Source organism: Macaca thibetana, chromosome 1 (assembly GCF_024542745.1).
Source record: "Macaca thibetana thibetana isolate TM-01 chromosome 1, ASM2454274v1, whole genome shotgun sequence".
In the NCBI taxonomy this organism is placed as follows: domain Eukaryota; kingdom Metazoa; phylum Chordata; class Mammalia; order Primates; family Cercopithecidae; genus Macaca; species Macaca thibetana.
The window spans coordinates 179,661,398-179,681,079 of NC_065578.1; the positions used below are offsets into that span (position 1 = coordinate 179,661,398).

Genomic DNA, 19,682 nt, shown 5'->3' on the forward strand with positions numbered 1-19,682 from the left:
ACTAAGCCGTGCCCAGACTCCTGACCCGTGAAAACTGTGACATAGTACATGTGTGTTATTTTAAGCCATTAAGTTTGTGGTAATTTGTCATGCAGCAATGGAAAACCAACCCAGTGATAGATTAGACAGGACTAACTTGCCTTCCTGGAGAAAAAAGATTTTGAGCCCTGAGGCTTTCAATAGCATTGCTGAACAACAGGACCCCTGTTGACTTTTCTGTATCCTTCATGTGAGATCCAGGCAAAGTTTATATCTAATAAATGAGGTCTCCTGCCTGCTTTCTTTAGGGTTTCCTGTCTCGTACTCAATGAAACTATCTACTCAATGTTAGAGTTGAGGACAAAAAAGTGCATTATTTTCCCTACTAGTCTAAATGTACCTCCCTTTATGCAACTAACGTGATACTGACAAACTTTACAAAATTATATTTTTCCAAGTAGGATTCAATTTTCTCATTTTTCAGTTCATTTAATCAGTTAACCAATGATTATGGAGCAGCTGCTACGTGCTAAGCATGGTGAAAGACTGAAGGACAGTGGAGAGTTGGCTCTACCCTTTGAGGAGCTTAAGAAAGAAGCCTCAAGTAACAGAAAAAGTTAAAGAGCAATAGAACACTAAACTCTAAATGTAGGAATGAAAAAGTATTTCCTGAGTGCCCAGGAATAATGAGTTTTATTTTGATTTTACAGGGTTCTTCCTCAGAAAAAAACGGAGGGTCTTGGGTGTGTCCTTGGATTCCAGCTGAATAAATACATGCAACAGCAGAGTTTGTAATCCGTTAACCAATCATATGCACACCCTGCTTATTCAGAATTTTAGAATAATTTTGAAAACATCGAGATGAAACTGAGTTACCCAACCAATGCCTCAACAAGTTTTATTTAACAAGTAATGTATACTGAACACCTGCTATATGCCAAGCCCTGGACCAGATACTGAGAATCCGGTGGTGTGTGTGTCAGAACATTTTAAACCATAACTAATAGAAAACTTGATACGAATAACTTAAACAATAAACAAACTTATTATCTAACCAAACAAGGAATTCCAAGGTAGATCAGTGTCAGACTTATAGAAAAATGTTATTTTTGTCTTTTAAGATATGGAGTCTTGCTCTGTCACCCAGGCTGGAATGCATGGGCATGATCATCGCTCACTGCAGCCTTTGAAGTCCTGAACTCAAACAATCCTCCAACCTTAGCCTCCTGAGAAGCTGCGGCTACAGGCAAGTGCCACCATGCCTGGCTAATTTTTAGTTTTCTTCTGTGGAGATGGGGTTTGGCTTTATTGCCCAGGCTGGACTCAAACTCCTGACCTCAAGGGATCTTCCCACCTCAGTTTCCCAAAGTGTTGGGATTGCAGATGTGAGCCACTGTACCCAGCCAGATTTGCAGAAAACAGATAATGCAACACATCTCATCAACATAATTAAGCATCTGAGCTCTTTGTATTTTTCCATTCTCTTTTCTTTCAGACAATGGCTTGTTCTTAGCTGTCTCCCATCATGGTTATAAGACAGCTGCCATGTTCCAGACACATCTCACAATGCTGTCTAGTAAAGAAACAAGTGCTGTTTCTTCTCATGTGTTTTATTTTTCATCATTGGGGAAGAATCTTTCCCAGAAATTCTCAGCAGACTTTCCATCCTGAAGCACATGGCTTCAGGAAACTGGAGGGTTCAACAGAACTGGGGTTCTACCAAACAGAGGAAGGCGAATGAACGGTGGCTGAACAGACCAGCTACTAACAGCACCAGGTAATGATTAAATAGACTGCCCCTGCATTGAGGGACAGAAACAATGTCACAGATGACATACAATTACAAACTGTAACAGATACGTGATCAGAGAGAATCCTGCACATAGCAAGGTCATGGATCCAGAAGGGCCAGGCACTCTGAGGAAGTGAAAGATGAGTAGGAGTTTGCCAGGCAAAGAAGTAAGCTGGGAAGTCCTTGTAAACACAGGAAAGCAATCTGTGCAAAGACACACGTGTCTTCTTAATTCTCACACCTTTCACGCCTTCAATCCTACAAGCACTGTGGAGTATACATTTTTTTTTTTCTTTTTTTGAGACGGAGTCTCGCTCTGTCTCCCAGGCTGGAGTGCAGTGGCTGAATCTCGGCTCACTGCAAGCTCCGCCTCCTGGGTTTACGCCATTCTCCTGCCTCAGCCTCCCGAGTAGCTGGGACTACAGGCACCTGCCACCTCGCCCAGCTAGTTTTTTGTAATTTTTAGTAGAGACGGGGTTTCACCGTGTTAGCCAGGATGGTCTCAATTTCCTGACCTCGTGATCCGCCCGTCTTGGCCTCCCAAAGTGCTGGGATTACAGGCTTGAGCCACCACGCCCGACCGGAGTATACATTTTTAAGTTTTATTTTCAGACTTTTAGGGGAAGCTTGGTGACAATAAGTGAGTTCTTTCAATTGCTACAAAACAAGAGTTTGCATCTAAGTATTTGACCCCCATAAACATGCATTTTTCCTAAAAAGAAGCCAGGATTTTAGTAAGCCAAATCAGCTGTACCCTTTACCCCCAGTCATTCCTCTGGGAGGTTTTACTGATTTTTGCTTTTCCAGGAAAGCAAGGAAGGAATTCTTAAATTTGTTTTTTCAGAGACTTTAATAAATTCATTAGTCATCAATGCAGGACCTTCATCTCTTCAATTTTTCACTGGAAGATGGGAGAAGTCATAATTCACTGTCATATCTGGCTCCCAGTTTTGACATTTGCAGGAAATTGGTCCCCTCTGAACTTCCTGAATGCTCATAAAAGTTATTTCCAGCGGGCACGGTGGCTCACGCCTGTAATCGCAGCACTTTGCGGGGAGGCCAAGGTGGCCAAATCACCTGAGGTCAGGAGTTTGAGACCAGCCTGGCCGACATGGTGAAACCTCATCTCTACTAAAAACACAAAAATTAGGCAGGCATGGTGGCAGGCTTCTGTAATCCCAGCTACTCATGAGGCTGAGGCAAGAGAATTGCTTGAACCCAGGAGGCAGAGGTTGCAGTGAGCTGAGATCGTGCCACTGCACTCCAGCCTGGGCAACAAGAGTGAAACTCTGTCTCTAAATAAAAAAAAGTTATTTCGGGCCCAGATCAGATGGACATCTAAAGACTATCCTGTCTCAAAAATGTGTTAATGATCATTTCAGCTCAAGTTAAACACTAACATATTAATACAGCCTATGGGATTACAAAAAAGTGAGCAAGGAATTCATTCAAGACTGGAAAGAATTATCCTCTCATCCAACACTCCCATTTCACAAGGGTGTGGAAGTCAAGGCCCAGCGACACAGGATTTTTTCCCCATCACATTGTAAGCCAGGGACCTCTGGCTGGTGACACCCTGCCCATGCCTCAGTGGCCACGCTACCTGCTGCAGGAGATGGTCGGCCCACTCGGCCTGGGTGGGGAGTTTTATTGAGTGATAAAAGCAGCATTCAGTGGAGAGGGGATGCAGGGGTGATTCCCCTACCCAAAGGCAGGAAAGTCCCCCCAGTGCAGGTGAGTCTGAGGCTTTTATGGGCTCAGAATAGGGGAGGGGCAGGTCGTAGGTAGTGCTGGAAAAGGCAACATTCAATTGGTTAAAAGGCATTAGTCAGAAAGAATTAATTGGGAAAGAGCAGACAAACAGGAACAGAAGTTCTCACTCTAGGTCATGGGTTTCATTTGGGACCAGCAGCCTAGTGTTTCAGCCTTCAGGCTGTTTTTGGTTTGAAGGTGGGGTTTCAGCAGGGACCTGCCCCTATCTGCCTAGACATTTGGCTGCCTCCTGTCACTATCACCAGGGGCGTCAGGGGGGTTCCTCCGCCTGTCAAGGTTGCCCTCGCTCTAGAAGCAGAGCTTTGGCCAGAAGCTACCACAGAACAGGAGTGGGAGAGAGAGGAGGAGCTGGGTGACAGAGCAGAAGCATTTTGGGGAACTGATCCTTCAGGCAGCATCTGATGTACTTCCTCTCTCCTCCACACTCCACCCCCACTCGCCCTCTCTCTCTGCTTCTTTCCTTTTCTCTCTCATGGTAGGGTTATGAGTCAGTTGTCAAAAGGTGGGGACATTTCCTGATGCATTTGCAACACTGAGAAGTTATCTTAAGGGAGGCTGGGCCCCATTCTACTCATCTGGCCCGGAAAGTGAACACCTTGGGGGCCACTACGGCAGCCCTGCTGGGGGAGACGCCCCAACCTATCTTCTCCCTGTCTCCTGGCAGCTCTCTTGGCCTCCTGGTTTCTACCTGATCATGTCCCTGGCAGAGGCCATCAGCCTCTGGAATGAAGGGGTGCTGGCAGCTGACAAGAAGGACTGGAAGGGAGCCCTGGACGCCTTCAGTGCCGTCCAGGACCCCCACTCCCGGATTTGCTTCAACATTGGCTGCATGCACACTATCCTGAAAAACATGACTGAAGCAGAGAAGGTGAGTGGAGGTGCCTCTTTCCGGGCCTCCTCTGTACATTTGTTATTATGATTCTCAACCCCATTGCATTTCAGAAATCTAACCTCTGGGGAGATTGAAAAGAACAAAAGTTGTCCAAGCTCCACCCCTAGACAGCCTGATTTAACTGGTCTGGGAGGGGCCCCAGGCAGCCAGTTTTAAAAGCTTTCCAGGTGGTTCTGAGGGGCAGCCAGGGTTGCGTCTTTCTCCATCTTCTAAATTAAAATCATTCCACAAGTATCTTTAACACCTTTGTGAAAGCTGCCCTAGTCGTACTTTCTTCTACACAGAACTCCTTCTGGGCACAGAATCTCTATCTATCCCAGCACTTTACACCTGATTATTGATTCTAAGGCACCTCCTTTTGCTTTCCAAGATTTTCATGTGTGTTGACTTTGCCTGTTCAAGAGATTTAAGGGAGGCATTTACAAAATATAGCTTTTACCCCAAGTGACAATTCTGATCAATTATAAAGGAGACCCCTTTAAGGATGCCGAGGCTGTCAAGAGGAAATTGTACTGTGGTTGATTAGTGATATCTGCTGGGGGCATGGTGTGGGATGTCTCGCATCTTTTTCGTTATGTTTTCTCACTCAAATACCGTAGTATGGAGGTAAGCATTCTCAATAATTATTTTTTGGATTGGTCGTGGTAAGGTGGGAAGGGTGTGGATCAAATCCTAGCCTCTGCCTCTCTCTGGACTTTCAGTCTTAAGCAAGCTATGTAGTCTGTGTAGACATCTGGCTTTCAGCTTCCTGAGTTTCTAAATATCATGAAAATTAAGTGAGATGCCAAACTATTAATGTCCTGTGGAACTTCACACCACTGTATAAGAGTTAGTTATTATTTTTACCGTTTACTGCCAGTCTTTGCAAAGTGTGGATGTGTGGACAAATGGCTGACTCCCAAGGTCCCTTAAAGAACCAGTGCCTTCCACACTCCAACAGCAGGTAAACAAGCCTCAGCCACACCCTCCTGACAGGAAGACAGAGAAGTGACTGAAATGTTCTCACATAGCTTGACAAGTCAATCTCAGGCTCCAAGGCAGAGCATGCCAGGACTCCCCGCCTCTGGCTGGAAGGAGGACAGTGGCCCCACCTCCTCTCAGGGGCCTGCTGAGGGGCTGAGTGAACAGCACCACACATTCTGAGGGCTGATGGACACAAAATGTACATTGTCTGGAGGAAGAGATTGGCAGCTAGTCTGGGCACGGCTATGCCAGCAGCGACTGTAGCCTCCTGCCTTGGCCTGGATATGGGATCCTTGGCGAGGTTGCGTGGGCCACCACCCACCTCTCAGCTCCCAGGCCTTCACTCCCACATGTCTCTGTTTCTCCTGGCATTCCTCTGCTTCTAGCCTTCTCATTCCCTCTGCCTTTCTTTGTTTTCCTGCTTGAGCCCTTCCTACTAGCATTTATATGCATTCTTACTTGTTATCATTTTAATTGTATACTACTCATGGAATGTTTGTATAGTAAACAAATATAACAATGTATATAATATTTATATTATTTTCATTTGCAATAAATTTTATTATTTATTTAAACTGAATGTTCAGTACATTCACAGGAATAGAAGAAATGCAACAAAGGTTAGAATTTCATTATTACATTAGATATCATTTTTTCTTTCTTTCTTTTTTCTTTTTGAGATGGAGTCTCGCTCTGTCGTCCAGGCTGGAGTGCAGTGGCCGGATCTCAGCTCACTGCAAGCTCTGCCTCCCAGGTTTACGCCATTCTCCTGCCTCAGCCTCCCAAGTAGCTGGGACTACAGGCGCCTGCCACCTCGCCCGGCTAGTTTTTTTTTGTATTTTTTAGTAGAGACGGGGTTTCACCGTGTTAGTCAGGATGGTCTCGATCTCCTGACCTTGTGATCCGCCCGCCTCGGCCTCCCAAAGTGCTGGGATTACAGGCTTGAGCCACCGCGCCCGGCTTTTTCTTTCTTTCTTTCTTCTTTTTTTTTTTTTTTTGAGATGGATCTCACTCTGTCACCCAGGCTGCAGTGCAGTGGTGCGATCTCAGCTCACTGCAACCTCCGCCTCCCTGGTTCAGGCGATTCTCCTGCCTCAGCGGTTCAGGCGATTCTCCTGCCTCAGCCTCCCAAGTAGCTGGGATTACAGGCATGCACCACCAAGCCCGGCTAATGATGTTTCATTTTTCAAAGAAGCTTCTCCTATTTCCCTATCTTTTTTATCTTCCAGGGAGCAATAAATAGTTATTACTACTCTCCTGGACAAGGTGCTCCGTTGTGTTGCACAGGAATTGTATCTTTATGTTTCACATCATTATCACCTCTAAAAACTCTACCTTCACTTCACAACACAGTCTCGCTGCATTGTTTCACAGTAAAATTGTACTCTACTCAAACTAAGAGAACTCAAAGAAATTAGAGCAAACAGCAGTTAAATTCGTATGAATGAAAGACAGAAGACCAAAAATTTTAAAGTACTGATTTAGTAACATAGTGTCTACTGGCTCAAAGCTTCTATCTAATCATATTATTAAAACAGCAATAATAGAAATGAAAGTTACACTAATGAAAAAGGAACTCGGGAATGAGGTCATTAAATATAACTCACTATATTTTAAATATAGATATTATGTATTTTTTATTAGTATCAGGTAAACGTCTAAACTATCTATTCGGAATTCTACTCTCAGAGAAGGTCAGAGACAGTTACAAAGAAGGTGCTTCATATTATCAAGTCCATTTTTAAAATGATGAGCTCCTTTGGGAAAACGCTTTAGTCCTTTTTAATCTAAGATTTCTGTTGGAGATAATCCCTTAGTGTCTGCACCCTTATAGTCTACTTTGTCTTTATTTGTATCATTGGATTTCTTTTTTTTTTTGAGACAGGGTGCCTCATTTTGCCGCCCAGGCTGGAGTGCAGTGGTGCCGTCACAGCTCATGGCAGTCTCCGCCTCCTGGGCTCAAGCGATCGACCCACCTCAGTCCCCCAAGTTGCTGGGACCACAGGCATGTGCCACCACACCTGACTAATTTTTAAATTTTTCATAGAGATGGGGTCTCACTATTTTGCCCAGGTTGGTCTTGAACTCCTGGGCTCAAGTGATCCACCTGCCTTGGCCTCCCAAAGTTCTGGGATTACAGGTGTGAGCAACTGCACCGGGCCATTATTGGATTCTTGTGTAGCTTTTCTAGGCCATATATGACTAACAAAAGCGGAAATCAGATGGAATATGTATGGCTCCAGGAATGTTTTGTAGATCCACAGCAGAACTGAAATGACGATGCAAGGGATGCACACCACTGTCCCAGACTCAAGCTCCTAAATAAATGTGAGAGTGAAGCGGAATGCACCGTGAGAGCACAGGCTGGGCCTCGAGGTGCCGAGGAGGGCAGACAGGAGAGCCAGGCACCGCAGGGGGCTAGGGTTCTGTGAGCCGTGGCTTATCTCACACCTCCTCGCTGCCTTGCATCATGGCCATGTCTGGACCCTTCTCTCCTCAGGCCTTTACCAAAAGCATTAACCGAGACAAGCATTTGGCAGTGGCTTACTTCCAACGAGGGATGCTCTACTACCAAACAGAGAAGTAAGTGGTTCCATGTTGCACCAACTGGAGAATTTCAAAGAGAAACCTAAGGGGTCTCAGTGTTGCTGACTTGGTGTTTGAGAAGTAGCTTCCCAGCCTCTGCTGGGAAATGTGACTGGCCCTTATGGGGACAGTTATGCAATAAAGCAGCAGGTGAGGCAGGAGTTCTCACTGGGGAGGGAAGGCAGGTCTGCCGCCAGATTATAAACCAGCTATGTCACAGGCACAATGAGTCTAGGTAACCACCACGGGCCTGATACTCAGCTGGTGTGGCACCCCACCAGTGTCCCTGATGGGGTCACCCATGGAGGTCTCCTATGAGGTGCTCAGCTGTCACAGTATGGGGATGATCATGAAACTGCATCAAAACCTGGCTTCATCCCAGCAAAATGCATTTTCAAAACCTGGTTTAATCCATTTGAGGAAACATAATTCAGCTGCAAAAACAATAATAGAAATTAACATTATAAGAACAAATTAATACAGGTAAGTAAGTAGCATATGCACTTATACAGAAAACGTTTGCAGTAGACATTAATTTTTTTTTCTTTTTTTTCCCCTAGACGGAGTTTCACTCTTGTTGCCCAGGCTGGAGTGCAAGGGTGTGATCTCAGCTCACTGCAACCTCCGCCTCCCGGGCTCAAATGATTCTCCTGCCTCAGCCTCCCGAGTAGCTGGGACTACAGGCATGCGCCACCATGCCCAGCTAATTTTGTATTTTTAGTAGAGATGGGGTTTCTCCATGTTGGTCAGGCTGGTCTCGAACTACCGACCTCAGGTGATCTGCCCACCTCAGCCTCCCAAAGTGCTGGGATTACAGGCGTGAGCCACAGTGCCCAGCCAGATGTTAAATTTAAAAACAGATTTCAAAACAGTGTGTATAGTATAGTCCCATTTCTGTATCACAAAATAAAGTCTGGAAGGCCATAGACCAAAATGTTATCAATAATTCTCTCTGGATAGTGGGATTATAGGAAAATCCATTTTCTTCTATCACCCTATCTGTATTTTTAGGTTTGTTTATAGTCAACATGGAATAATTAGTACAAATATTAATAAATTCAAAATGAAAGTTAATCTCAATTTTTCCTCCCTCTCATCCTGCACAAATATCTCATAACAAATAACAAAGGAAAAAATTCTAAGTGATAATTTCAAATGTTTGGGGGGATGGGAAACTGACCCTTTGTAGAAATTGTTCCACCAGTGTGCATAAGTTCTAGGGAAAAGGAATTTGGCTCAGGCTGATGAAGAACTTTTTTTTGTTAATTTTGAGACGGAGTTTCGCCCTGTCGCCCAGGCTGGAGTGCAGTGGCGTGATCTTGGCTCATTGCAACCTCTGCCTTCCAGGTTCAAACAATTCTCCTATCTCAGCTTCCTGGGTAGCTGGGATTATAGGCGCCCGCTACTACATCCTGCTAATGTTTGTATTTTCAGTAGAGACGGGATTTCACCAGGTTGGCCAGGCTGATCTCGAACTCCTGACCTTGTGATCCACCCACCTCAGCCTCCCAAAGTACTGGGATTACAGGCATGAGTCACCGAGCCTGGCCTAATAAAGAACTTTCTGACAGTGAAAATGGTCTGTGCATGGTGTGAGTGGGGTGAGGGTGAGGCCAGGCATAGATGGAGCAGCAGGGAGATTGTAGATGATGTCCAGACATCAGACAGAGGGCTGGGCTCTGATTCTCTTCCACCCTGAAAGGCTTTGATCCTATGGTTTGGTCAGAAACAGCCTGTAAAACCTGTGTATGCAGCTGTTGCTAAGGGCAACCACAAGATGCTCAAAGGACTTTAAAGATGTAGATGCAGTTAGTTACCTGAAGAAGTGAAAGTAGAAGTGAATGAAGTCTTTTCTAAAAGAAAAACCAGACACAATGGCAATCTGGGGAGAAAGAGAGCCTGGGATTGGGGGAAGATATCCAGGCATTTAGCTTTTTCTTCCCCCCATATTTAATGTGACATATTTATTATGACTTTATAAACTTTTTTTAATTTTACTTTTTTTATTTTAATGTTTGTGGGTACGCAGTAGGTGTATATATTTATGGACACATGAGATATTTTGGTACAGCAGGTGTTTATCTTGACTGACACCTTGCCTCCGTCTAACTGCCTGTCCCCTCTCTTAACATCCTTCTCTTTCTCACTCCCTGCTACCCCATCTCCAGACTATAGAACATGCAGGGAGGCCTAACAACAAATCGTTCAGCCGATCTTAAATCTCAAAACACAAACTCGAAGGCCATTCCTTAGTGAGCTCTAATAGCCTATAAAGAAGAGATACTAACCGGCAAAAGAGTGAAGGCTCCCAGAAAGAATTTCCTCCAAAAAATGCCCGTGAGTCCCAGGATCTGGAAGGCTACGGTTTTGAGTGATTAGAAAGATCTTGGAAAGGTCTAAAAGTAAGACCCAGGATTCAATTAATCTGTGATTGGTAATATTAATAGTTACACCTGAGAGAAAAATCTACCAAGTTTTATCTGTAATTCAACAATGAGGAAATTATACAAATGAGGCACTAATCTCAACCTCAAGCCGGCTCTCTTGCGCAATTCCCTAGGTGTTGGTATTCCCTTTGAAGTTCTGTTCTTGACCCTTTTCCCTTTTACGACTGCAGCAGTGGTTGTTAAATGGCAAAATGTGTTTCCAGAAATACACTCGCAAGCACACACATTCGTTTATGTACAATTCAGGGACTATGGATACAGAAGTCCGTATGTGAACCTTGAGGATCCATTCCTGGGCAAGGCCACCCTCTCCCATATGGCTGGCCTCCATTTCTCATGGAATCTGTACCTGGGATCCATCCAGGGAATGTCTCTTTCTCTAAACCTCATCAGGTTGACCTCTTAAATATTTCTTAAATCCACCTATTTCTCTCCATCCCCACTAGCACTACCTTGGTTGAGACCCTCATTTTTCACCAGGACTACTGCAGTCACTTCCAAACTGATTTCCCAGCCACTGCTCTTGTCCCCTCCATTCGTATTCCAGAGTGATCTTGTAAAAAAACAAACAATGCAATCTGTGTGAGAACTTCCAGTGGCTTCCATGACTACAGGATAAAAGCCAAATTCCCTTGCCTGTTCTTATGTGGTCCAGTTGCTGCCGCCCACTCATGCATCCTCCGTGCCTTTGCCCCAGCCACGCCCAACCACTAGGGCAGTGCCCACTCCCTCTTTTGAGCCTCCTTTTGTAACATGTCTGGCCCATGACAGATATTTGCTCCCTGTACGTATTTGTCTTCTCCACTACTCTACGAATTTCGTAAGAGAAGAAATCTTTACTTACTCATGCTTGTATTTCAGTATCCAGCATAGTAGTTACTCAATAAATGAGTGTTGGATTAAATAAAAGTGAGCAAAATATAGTCTGTTTCAAGGGACTTATAAATTAAAAAGGGGAAACAAGTCAAGAACACCAGTAACTGTAATGCAAGGCAGAAGCGGGTAAGTGCTGTAAAAGGTAGTTTTAAGTAAGTGGGATGGGGGCTAGAGAAAGTACTTCTTAATGTGTGGGATAGAAATTCCCTCAGATTGGCGGGCACGGTGGCTCACACCTGTAATCTCAGCACTTTGGGAGGCCAAGGTGGGTGGATCACCTGAGGTCAAGAGTTCGAAACCAGCCTGGCCAACATAGCGAAACTCCGTCTCTACTAAAAATGCAAAAAATTAGCAGCACATGGTAGCAGGTGCCTGTAATCCCAGCTACTTGGGAGGCTGAGGCAGGAGAATAGCTTGGACCTGGCAGGCAGATGTTACAGTGAACCGAGAAGACACCACTGCACTCCAGCCTGGGCAACAGAGCAAGATTCTGTCTGGAAAAAAAGAAAAAAGGAATTCCCTCAGATTACAAAACGCAATTGTTTAAGGCTGATAATGTTATGGATGGAGTTTTTTCCCCCCTCTATTTCCTTCTATTTCCCCCACTTTCATATGTTTTTGTATTGCTCTTCCGTCATTATGAAGTTCCAACAGAACAAAGTTAGAGCCCATTTCTGAAAAGGCAGGCGGAGTCTCAGTGATGACCACGGCCAAGCTGTCTCGCCTCTCTGGCCCAGCCTTGTCATCTGAAAGGCACAGGGGCTCAGAGCTGTCTTTCAGATCCTGTGCCTTATGAATCCTAGGGCATGACAATAAGGGTGAGACCCATTCCGTGGAGCTGGCTTAACGAGGCTCCATAGCAAAGCCTTCTCCCTGCTGACTTGGAAACAGGAAAGGGAGTGGGCCCAAACCTCTGTCACAGCAGCCACTGCAGCCTCCCAAAGGTGTCTGATGTTTGGACGTTCTTTCAGCTTGCTGAGATTCCATTATCCTGGGTGCAGGTGTATGAGCTGCGGACTCTGGACGCATGGGGCACTGGCAGCACGGGAACAAGCAGTTCACTTCAGCGGTTCCTAAGAAACCTCCCAGGAGTATTACAGAAATGGGAATTATAAACTCTCTCAAGCCTGGAGCTTGTGAAAAGCTATGGCAAGGTCGCTGCTTCAGCTGGTGGATACCCTGCCTGGGAGGAGAGCGGGCTTTGGGTGCAGTCAAGGCGCCCCATGGGGTGTCACTGAAGTGTGAGTGTGAAGAAAGCACCCACGCCCAGCCCAGCAGAGCCCAGCGGGAAGCTGCCAGCACCTTGGCTGCCTCCTGGGGGATGCTTCCAAATGGCCCCGAAGAGAACCACTGAAGAAGGGCTAGAGGGAGGCAGGGGCTGCGGCAGCGCGGGCCACGGGCACACAGCGCTGAGTGCTATTTTGGGATTCTCATACTGAGCTTATCGCGACCCTGTACAGTGGGAAAAGAGCTGTGTGTCAAAGCAGAACCCCCTTCAGGGCTGCAGCTCTGGGTAAACAAGTGGAAAGGCCGAAGAGAGGCTTGCAGCAGGGAGGGAGGGGGCTGGGAAGCCGGCCGATGCTTTCAGAGACATGTTTAAATACGACACTGAGCAAGGATGCCCCCTCCCTGTTTTAAAAATTAATTAATTAGGCCCTGTGCAGTGGCTCACACTTGCAGTCTTGGTACTTTGGGAGGCTGAGGTGGGAGGATTGCTTGAACCCAGGAGTTCGAGACCAGCCTGAGCAACATAGTGAGACCCTGTCTCTATAACAAAATTAATAAATAAAATAAGTAATCTTTTTTTTAGAGAAGGGGTCTCACTATATTGTCCGGGCTGGCCTCAAACTCCTGGGCTCAAGTGATCCTCCTGCCCCAGCCTCTGGCAGAGTAACTGGAACTGCAGGCTCAAGCCTCAGCCCCTGGCCCCACCCTGTTTTTTTGGTTGTTGGGTTTTCTTTCTTTTCTTTCTTTTTTTTTTGAGACAGGATTTCATTCTGTCGTCCAGGCTGGAGTGGGGTGGTGCAATCGCGTCTCACTGCAGTCTTGACTTCCTGGGCTCAGGTGATTCTCCAACCTCAGCTTCCCGAGTAGCTGGGACTACAGGCACGTACCACCATGCCTGGCTAATTTTTTGTACTTTTAGTGAGATAGGGTTTTGCCATATTGCCTGGGCAGATCCACGCTGTCTTTAAAACAAAGCAAATGCTCTGAATAACTTGTCAGTTCTTTCTCTCTCTCTCCCACCAGGCCCAAATCTGTAGACACCTTTTTTTTTTTTTTTTTTTTTTTTTTCCCAGAGTGTCGCTCTGTCAACCAGGTTGGAGTGCAGTGGCGTGATTTTGGTTCATTTCAACCTCTGCCTCCTGGGTTCAAGTGATTCTCCTGCCTCAGCCTCCTGAGTAGCTGAGACTATAGGCACGCACCACCACACCCAGCTAATTTTTTAGTATTTTTAGTAGAGACGGGGGTTTCATCATGTTGGCCAGGCTGGTCTCAAACTCCTGACCTGAGGTGATCCACCTGCCCCAGCCTCCCAAAGTGCTGGGATTACAGGTGTGAGCCATTGCACTGGGCCTCTGCAGACATCTTGATGGGCTAGGGAATTATTAGGAGGATTTTGCTGGGCCCATGCAATGCCAGATAGACCCAGGTGGTGTCACTTCCCAGCTGAAATCCATCTGCTTAGCCAGCTCAGCAGGGAGGAAGGCGCGTTGGTAGGTTAATGCTGACGGCATGTAAAGTGTGTGCCCTCTGAGACCTTCAGCGAGCTCCCAAACAGGCAATAGAACACAGTGGAAACTGCAGCTGCCAGGGAACAGCAAACCTCTGCTTCTGTCTGTCCCCTTCACGGTGGAAGAAGCTCAGTGGCTCAGTGAATTGAAGCTAGTTACCCCACCTTCTGGCTTAGAAAGAGGAACCTGATTTCTGGGATACTTCTGGGTACCTTATTCATCTTTCCAGGAGCCCAGAAAGATGCGTGGAAAAGACATGAAAGGCCCATTGCTACTTAAAGAATGGCCTGCATGCATTTAGTAGATTTTACAATCATCTTCATTAACAGGGATACTAGAGAAAGCCAGCTTCCTATTTCACACCCAAGCTCTCTTCTCTTATTTCCCGCATAGCCACTGCTGCCGCTGTGTGACTTACCTCAACCCTAACAGTGATGGCTTCTCCCCCAGTCACACTAGCACCCATTCCTTATGATTGCCTTGACCAACCAGCCCTTGTGCTCAGCTCTAAACTTCCATGAGATCAGAGTTCCAGCTTCTACATCACGTATTTTTAAAATATCCTGACAATAGCTTATATGGCATGGAGCTTTAAGTAAGCATGTAGTAAGTGGCTGGTGTATGGATTAATTGGTAGAGTGTTAGAGCTAAAGAAAGTAAAATAACAACAACAACAGTAATAAATTACTGTGTGTGCCAGGTACTGTCTGAAGTACCCAAATGCTTCATCTCCTTTATTTCTCACAGTGACCCTGTGAGGTATATGCTGTTATTATTCTCTTATTCTAAAGATGGGGAAACAGACTTAGGGAAGTTAGGTAACTTGCCCTTTCTCACCAGACAGTAAGTGACAGAGCCAAGACTCAAGTCCAGGTGGCTTTGACTCCAGAAATGGGATCCATATACTGGCAAGCTCCCTATATGCTATGTTCTGTGCATGTAACATGTCCCTGTATACAATATGCTGCCATAATGTTGGCGTGGCACTTCAGGCCAGAGAAGTGACTTGCTAGGGTCCCCCAGTTAGTGGCAGAGCTGTTGGATCTGGACTCTGGCTCCTGGCCCCTTCGCTACACCACACTGCCTCTCGAGGATTCCTGCCAGCCCATGTCCACATTCCAGACTTATCTCCACGAGAAGCCAGGTTGGCAGCTCCGGGTCAGATGGTGGACTAGGGACTCACAGACTTACAGTCCACTTGCCCAGGTGTGAGCCACAACCAGGCAGCCAGATTTGTTCCTGCCAGGTCAGAAGGCTGAGGGTAGCCGGGCTGGGTAGCTTGTGCCTGCTGCTCCCACTCTCTATGGCCCAGCAATGTCTCCCTTCCACCAGGGCTTCTGTGGAGCCCATGGTCAAGGCCCGGGCCAGCGTCCTCAGGACTGTGTGTCCAGGTCCCACCCACATGCCTGTGGGTCCCACTGATGTGGCCAGCTCCCATTCTCTGCTACAAGTCCCAGGACAGCAGCCCTGATATACCTTGAGCCAGTCAGCTTCACGCCGATCCAGCAGCACAAGGCAGTGGGAGCAGCATTAGAAAAACTATCTGGGGCCGGGCATGGTGGCTTATGCCTGTAATTCCAGCACTTTTGGGAGACCAAGGCGTGCAGATCAATTGAGGTCAGGAGTTTGAGACCAGCCTGACCAACATGGTGAAACCTGGTCTCTACTTAAAATATAAAAAATTAGCCGGGCATGGTGGGGCTCACCTGTAGTCCCAGCTCAGTCCCACTCAGGTGGCTGAGGCAGGAGAATCACTTGAACCCGGGAGGTGGAGCTTGCAGTGAGCTGAAATCCTGCCACTGCACTCCAGCCTGGGCAACAGAGTGAGACCCTGTCTCAAAAAAAAAAAAAAAAAAAAAAGGGGAAATACTATATAGCTTAAGTGGTTGTTTTTTTCTTTTCCAAAGTGTGGGGAGGAGGCAGAAGTGGGGGCGATGAGGAAACAACACCACAAAACCAAGCTCTAAGCTGAACTCAAAAGAAGCCATGGGCGAAGGCAGTGGGCAGGGGGGTGATGGTGGCAGCTGTGAGAAGGGGCCCCTCTGAGCTGTGCCAGGCTGGCCTGGCCTGATGGTGGGAGCCAGGAGTGAGCAGTATTCCAAATCAGCTCTGAACACTCTGCAGGGACACAGGCTGGGGGCAGGTGCTGGCTCTGCTTGGAGCTCTCAAGAGAGAATGAGAGCTTCACTGGAAAGCGAGAAGCCAGGTTGTCAGAAAGGTGACAGTTGTATGCAGTCAATAGAGAAGAAACTCCCTGTGACTGTCCAAGACGAGGCGCTCAGGGTTGCTGTGAGGCACAGCCCTGGGTGGAGCACCATTCCCAAGGAGTTCTGTAGAATACTTGGGCTCAGGATTGCTGAAAACTAGAATGGGTCAAAAGGAACTGAAAGGCTTCTTGTCCCAGTGAAATAGATGGGGAAGACAGAAACAGACTCACATTTTATGCTGCATTGATTCCTCCATGCACTAGACTGCTGTATTTTCTCCCTCTGTCCTGCAGATACGATTTGGCTATCAAAGACCTTAAAGAAGCCTTGATTCAGCTTCGAGGGAACCAGCTGATAGACTATAAGATCCTGGGGCTCCAGTTCAAGCTGTTTGCCTGTGAGGTAAGGAGAACGGGGCCTGGCCTGGGCAGGCGGGGATCATGGCTGGATGGACAGCTGACAGTTCAGATGCACAGTGATCTGTTGACACCTCCAGGAGCTCGGAAAAGCCATTTTACCTCCTCTGCCTGGAGACTCAGATTTTCCTTGAAGAAAAGACTGAGATGGATTATTTCAGGCTCATCAAGGCATTGTCATCAGTTACCTGGGGGCATACATTTTATAAATGTGAGGCGCAAAGGACCATGCAAAAATGAGCCCACTGGGCTCTCTGAAGGGAGGCTGGACACGAGTGTGTTGGCTTGTGGAAATATTCATGATAATTTGCATGTTTTGTTTAGCAATTCAGATTGACAAGCTATTTGTTCAGCATTTTGCTAGTAAATCCAAAATCATGAGTTCATTGTCCATGCAGGACCTGCCAGAACCTTGCTCAGTTCTCAGGTTTATAGACCACACTCTTAACTATCCATGGTTCTTATCCCATGTACTTGATTGATACCTAAAGAGAGAGTGAGGATAATTTGGAATAAATCTGTCCCCTCTTGCTCAAGAACAGCTCAAGGCACATATTTAGGTAAAGATTTCTGCAGAACAACTTCTTTTCTCTGTTATCAAAAGGGAGAGACATGACTGGCTTTGACTTTGCAGGTTCATTTACTTTTTCCAGTTGGCCCTTCCTACCCCTCCTACTTCCAAATATATACTAGCAGTTTTGAAAACCAAAATTCCTGTAAATGTCACAGACCTTTCTTTAGAAAAATCGCTGACAAAAGTCCCCTTGCTTTAGTTTCTCAGGCACAAGAAGCCAAGTGTTCCCAGGGTCGCTCGGGGCTAATAATAGAGTCTGTAGCCACCCTCGGCCCCTGGGGACATGTGGCCCCACCTCTACTCTGCAGCAAGCTAGCAACGAACTTCACTTCTCACAGTCTGGGAAGATGGGGCTTTGCAGTGGGAATTGGCTGCCATTTGACCAGCTTCTCCAGCAGGGTTTCTTAGTCGTAGCTCTGTTAATGTGTTGGACCAGACAATCTTGTATTGTGGTGGAAGCGAGAGGGGTTGTGGTGCATCCTGTGCATTGTGGGAACTTTGACAGCATCTCTAGCGTTTAGATGCTAGTAGCACTGCCACCACCACTCCCCATCCAATGTGACAACTAAAATACCTCCAGACATTGACGATAAGCCAATGACAGCCACTTATACAGATTAAAAAGTTGGGGGACAAGTGGCTCTAGAAAAAGGATTATGTCACAGCAGCATCAAAGTACAATTCCGTGGGAGGAATGTTTCCCCTGGAGCTGGGGTTAAAATGGCTCTGGGAGGACAGAAAATACTGACTGAGTGACCCTCTCTGCAAGTAAAGCTGAACTTTTCAGGGTCTAAGGCCTTCTTTGTCACATGGGACCTTCCAGTCATTTCCCTACTTATAATCCTTCTCTTCCTGATGTGGTATGATCCTGGCTTCTGAGAATCACATTATTATTTTTGAAGAGTGTCAAGGTTATTCTCATCATCAGTTCATAAAGACTGATTGCAGGAAAATGTCTTAAGAGAAGGCGGCTGAGAACCAAATAGGAAGTTTTAAATGATCTGAGTTCTTTCTTTCTGCACACAAGGTCAGGAGTGGGCTGGAGAAGCCAACGAGTTCAGAAGGCAGTAGTAGCTCACTGACTCTCAGAAATAGGCCTGAAAGGAGTCCAGGTTCCACTTCTGGGGTTCATCCTGGCCCCCACCATTCAGCACCAGCCGCTAATGCCACAGAAACACCAATCCTGCCACCTGTCTAAGTTTGGCAAGTTCACGTCGTTGTTGGCAGGAGGCCTCAGTTCGTCGCTGCATGAACTTCTCTCTAGGGTTGCCTAAAGTCTTGTCATGACATGGCAGCTGGCGCCTCTGAGAGCAAGTGACCCAAGGGCAAGACAGAGTGTCAATGTATTTTATCATCCAGCCTCAAATGTCACACCCCCTCATTTCCATATGTACTATTTAAAACATTTCTTTCAGTCAAGCCATTTTTTTTAGATCTTGGTAATGCATCCAAATGATTATTTGATTCTGTGTGTATATTGTGAAGCATAATAATAAACACTCAAGAACCACAGCCCAACTCAACACCTGGAAAAGTATGACTACTGTTGCATTTACCATTCCCTCCCCACCCCAGGCGAAGGTGCCCCTGGCTTCTGTGCTAACCTCTGTCTTCTGGTTTCAAGCAATTCTCCTGTTTCAGCCTCCCAAGAAGCTGGAATTACAGGTGCCTGCCACCATGCCCAGCTAATTTTTGTATTTTTGGTAGAGACAGGGTTTCTCTGTGTTGGCTAGGCTGATCTTGAATTCCTGACCTCAAGTGATTCACCCGTCTTGGCCTCCCAAGGTGCCGGGATTACAGGCGTGAGCCACTGTGCCTGGCCTGTGTTGCTACATTAGTCTTTTACTCACATGGTCTGGGCCAGGTTCTGCTGGTGCTGGTACAGGAGGTTGCATCTTGATCCCTCTTCCTGCCCTGTACCTGTCCAGTGTTTAAGCCTAGGCGCAGTGGCAGGAGCTGGACTGGAAGGCCACACACCTGTATTTTATTCCCAACCCTGTGTCTGCCTCTAGAAGGAGCCTTGAGCAAGTCACTCTTTCTTTTTTTTTTTGAGACGGAGTCTCGCTCTGTCGCCCAGGCTGGAGTGCGGTGGCCGGATCTCAGCTCACTGCAAGCTCTGCCTCCCGGGTTTATGCCATTCTGCTGCCTCAGCCTCCCGAGTTGGGACTACAGGCGCCCACCACCTCACCCGGCTAGTTTTTTTTTTGTATTTTTTAGTAGAGACGGGGTTTCACCGTGTTAGCCAGGATGGTCTCGATCTCCTGACCTCGTGATCCGCCCGTCTCGGCCTCCCAAAGTGCTGGGATTACAGGCTTGAGCCACCGCGCCTGGCCATCAAGTCACTCTTTCACTAAAGCAACTCACACTAAAACAGCACAACAATTCTTCTTCTTCTTTTTTAACCGGTTTGAATACACTGTATACAATAGTTCTTGTCCGTTC

General features: G+C 46.6%; 1 protein-coding gene across 2 annotated transcripts in view; it reads left to right on the plus strand.

The window, feature by feature from the left end:
• Nucleotides 1–3,954: 3,954 nt before the first annotated feature.
• The window catches only part of NCF2 (neutrophil cytosolic factor 2), a 37,083-nt gene continuing 21,355 nt past the window's right edge, over nt 3,955–19,682 (plus strand). Inside the window, exons 1-3 of one of the 2 annotated variants that reach the window (XM_050765900.1) lie at nt 3,955–4,412; nt 7,900–7,982; nt 16,544–16,652. In XM_050765900.1, coding sequence (XP_050621857.1) covers nt 4,239–4,412; nt 7,900–7,982; nt 16,544–16,652 — 366 coding nt within the window. In that variant the 5' untranslated portion in view covers nt 3,955–4,238. The remainder of the gene's footprint in view (nt 4,413–7,899; nt 7,983–16,543; nt 16,653–19,682) is intronic. The other variant, XM_050765903.1, reaches the window with a different exon arrangement.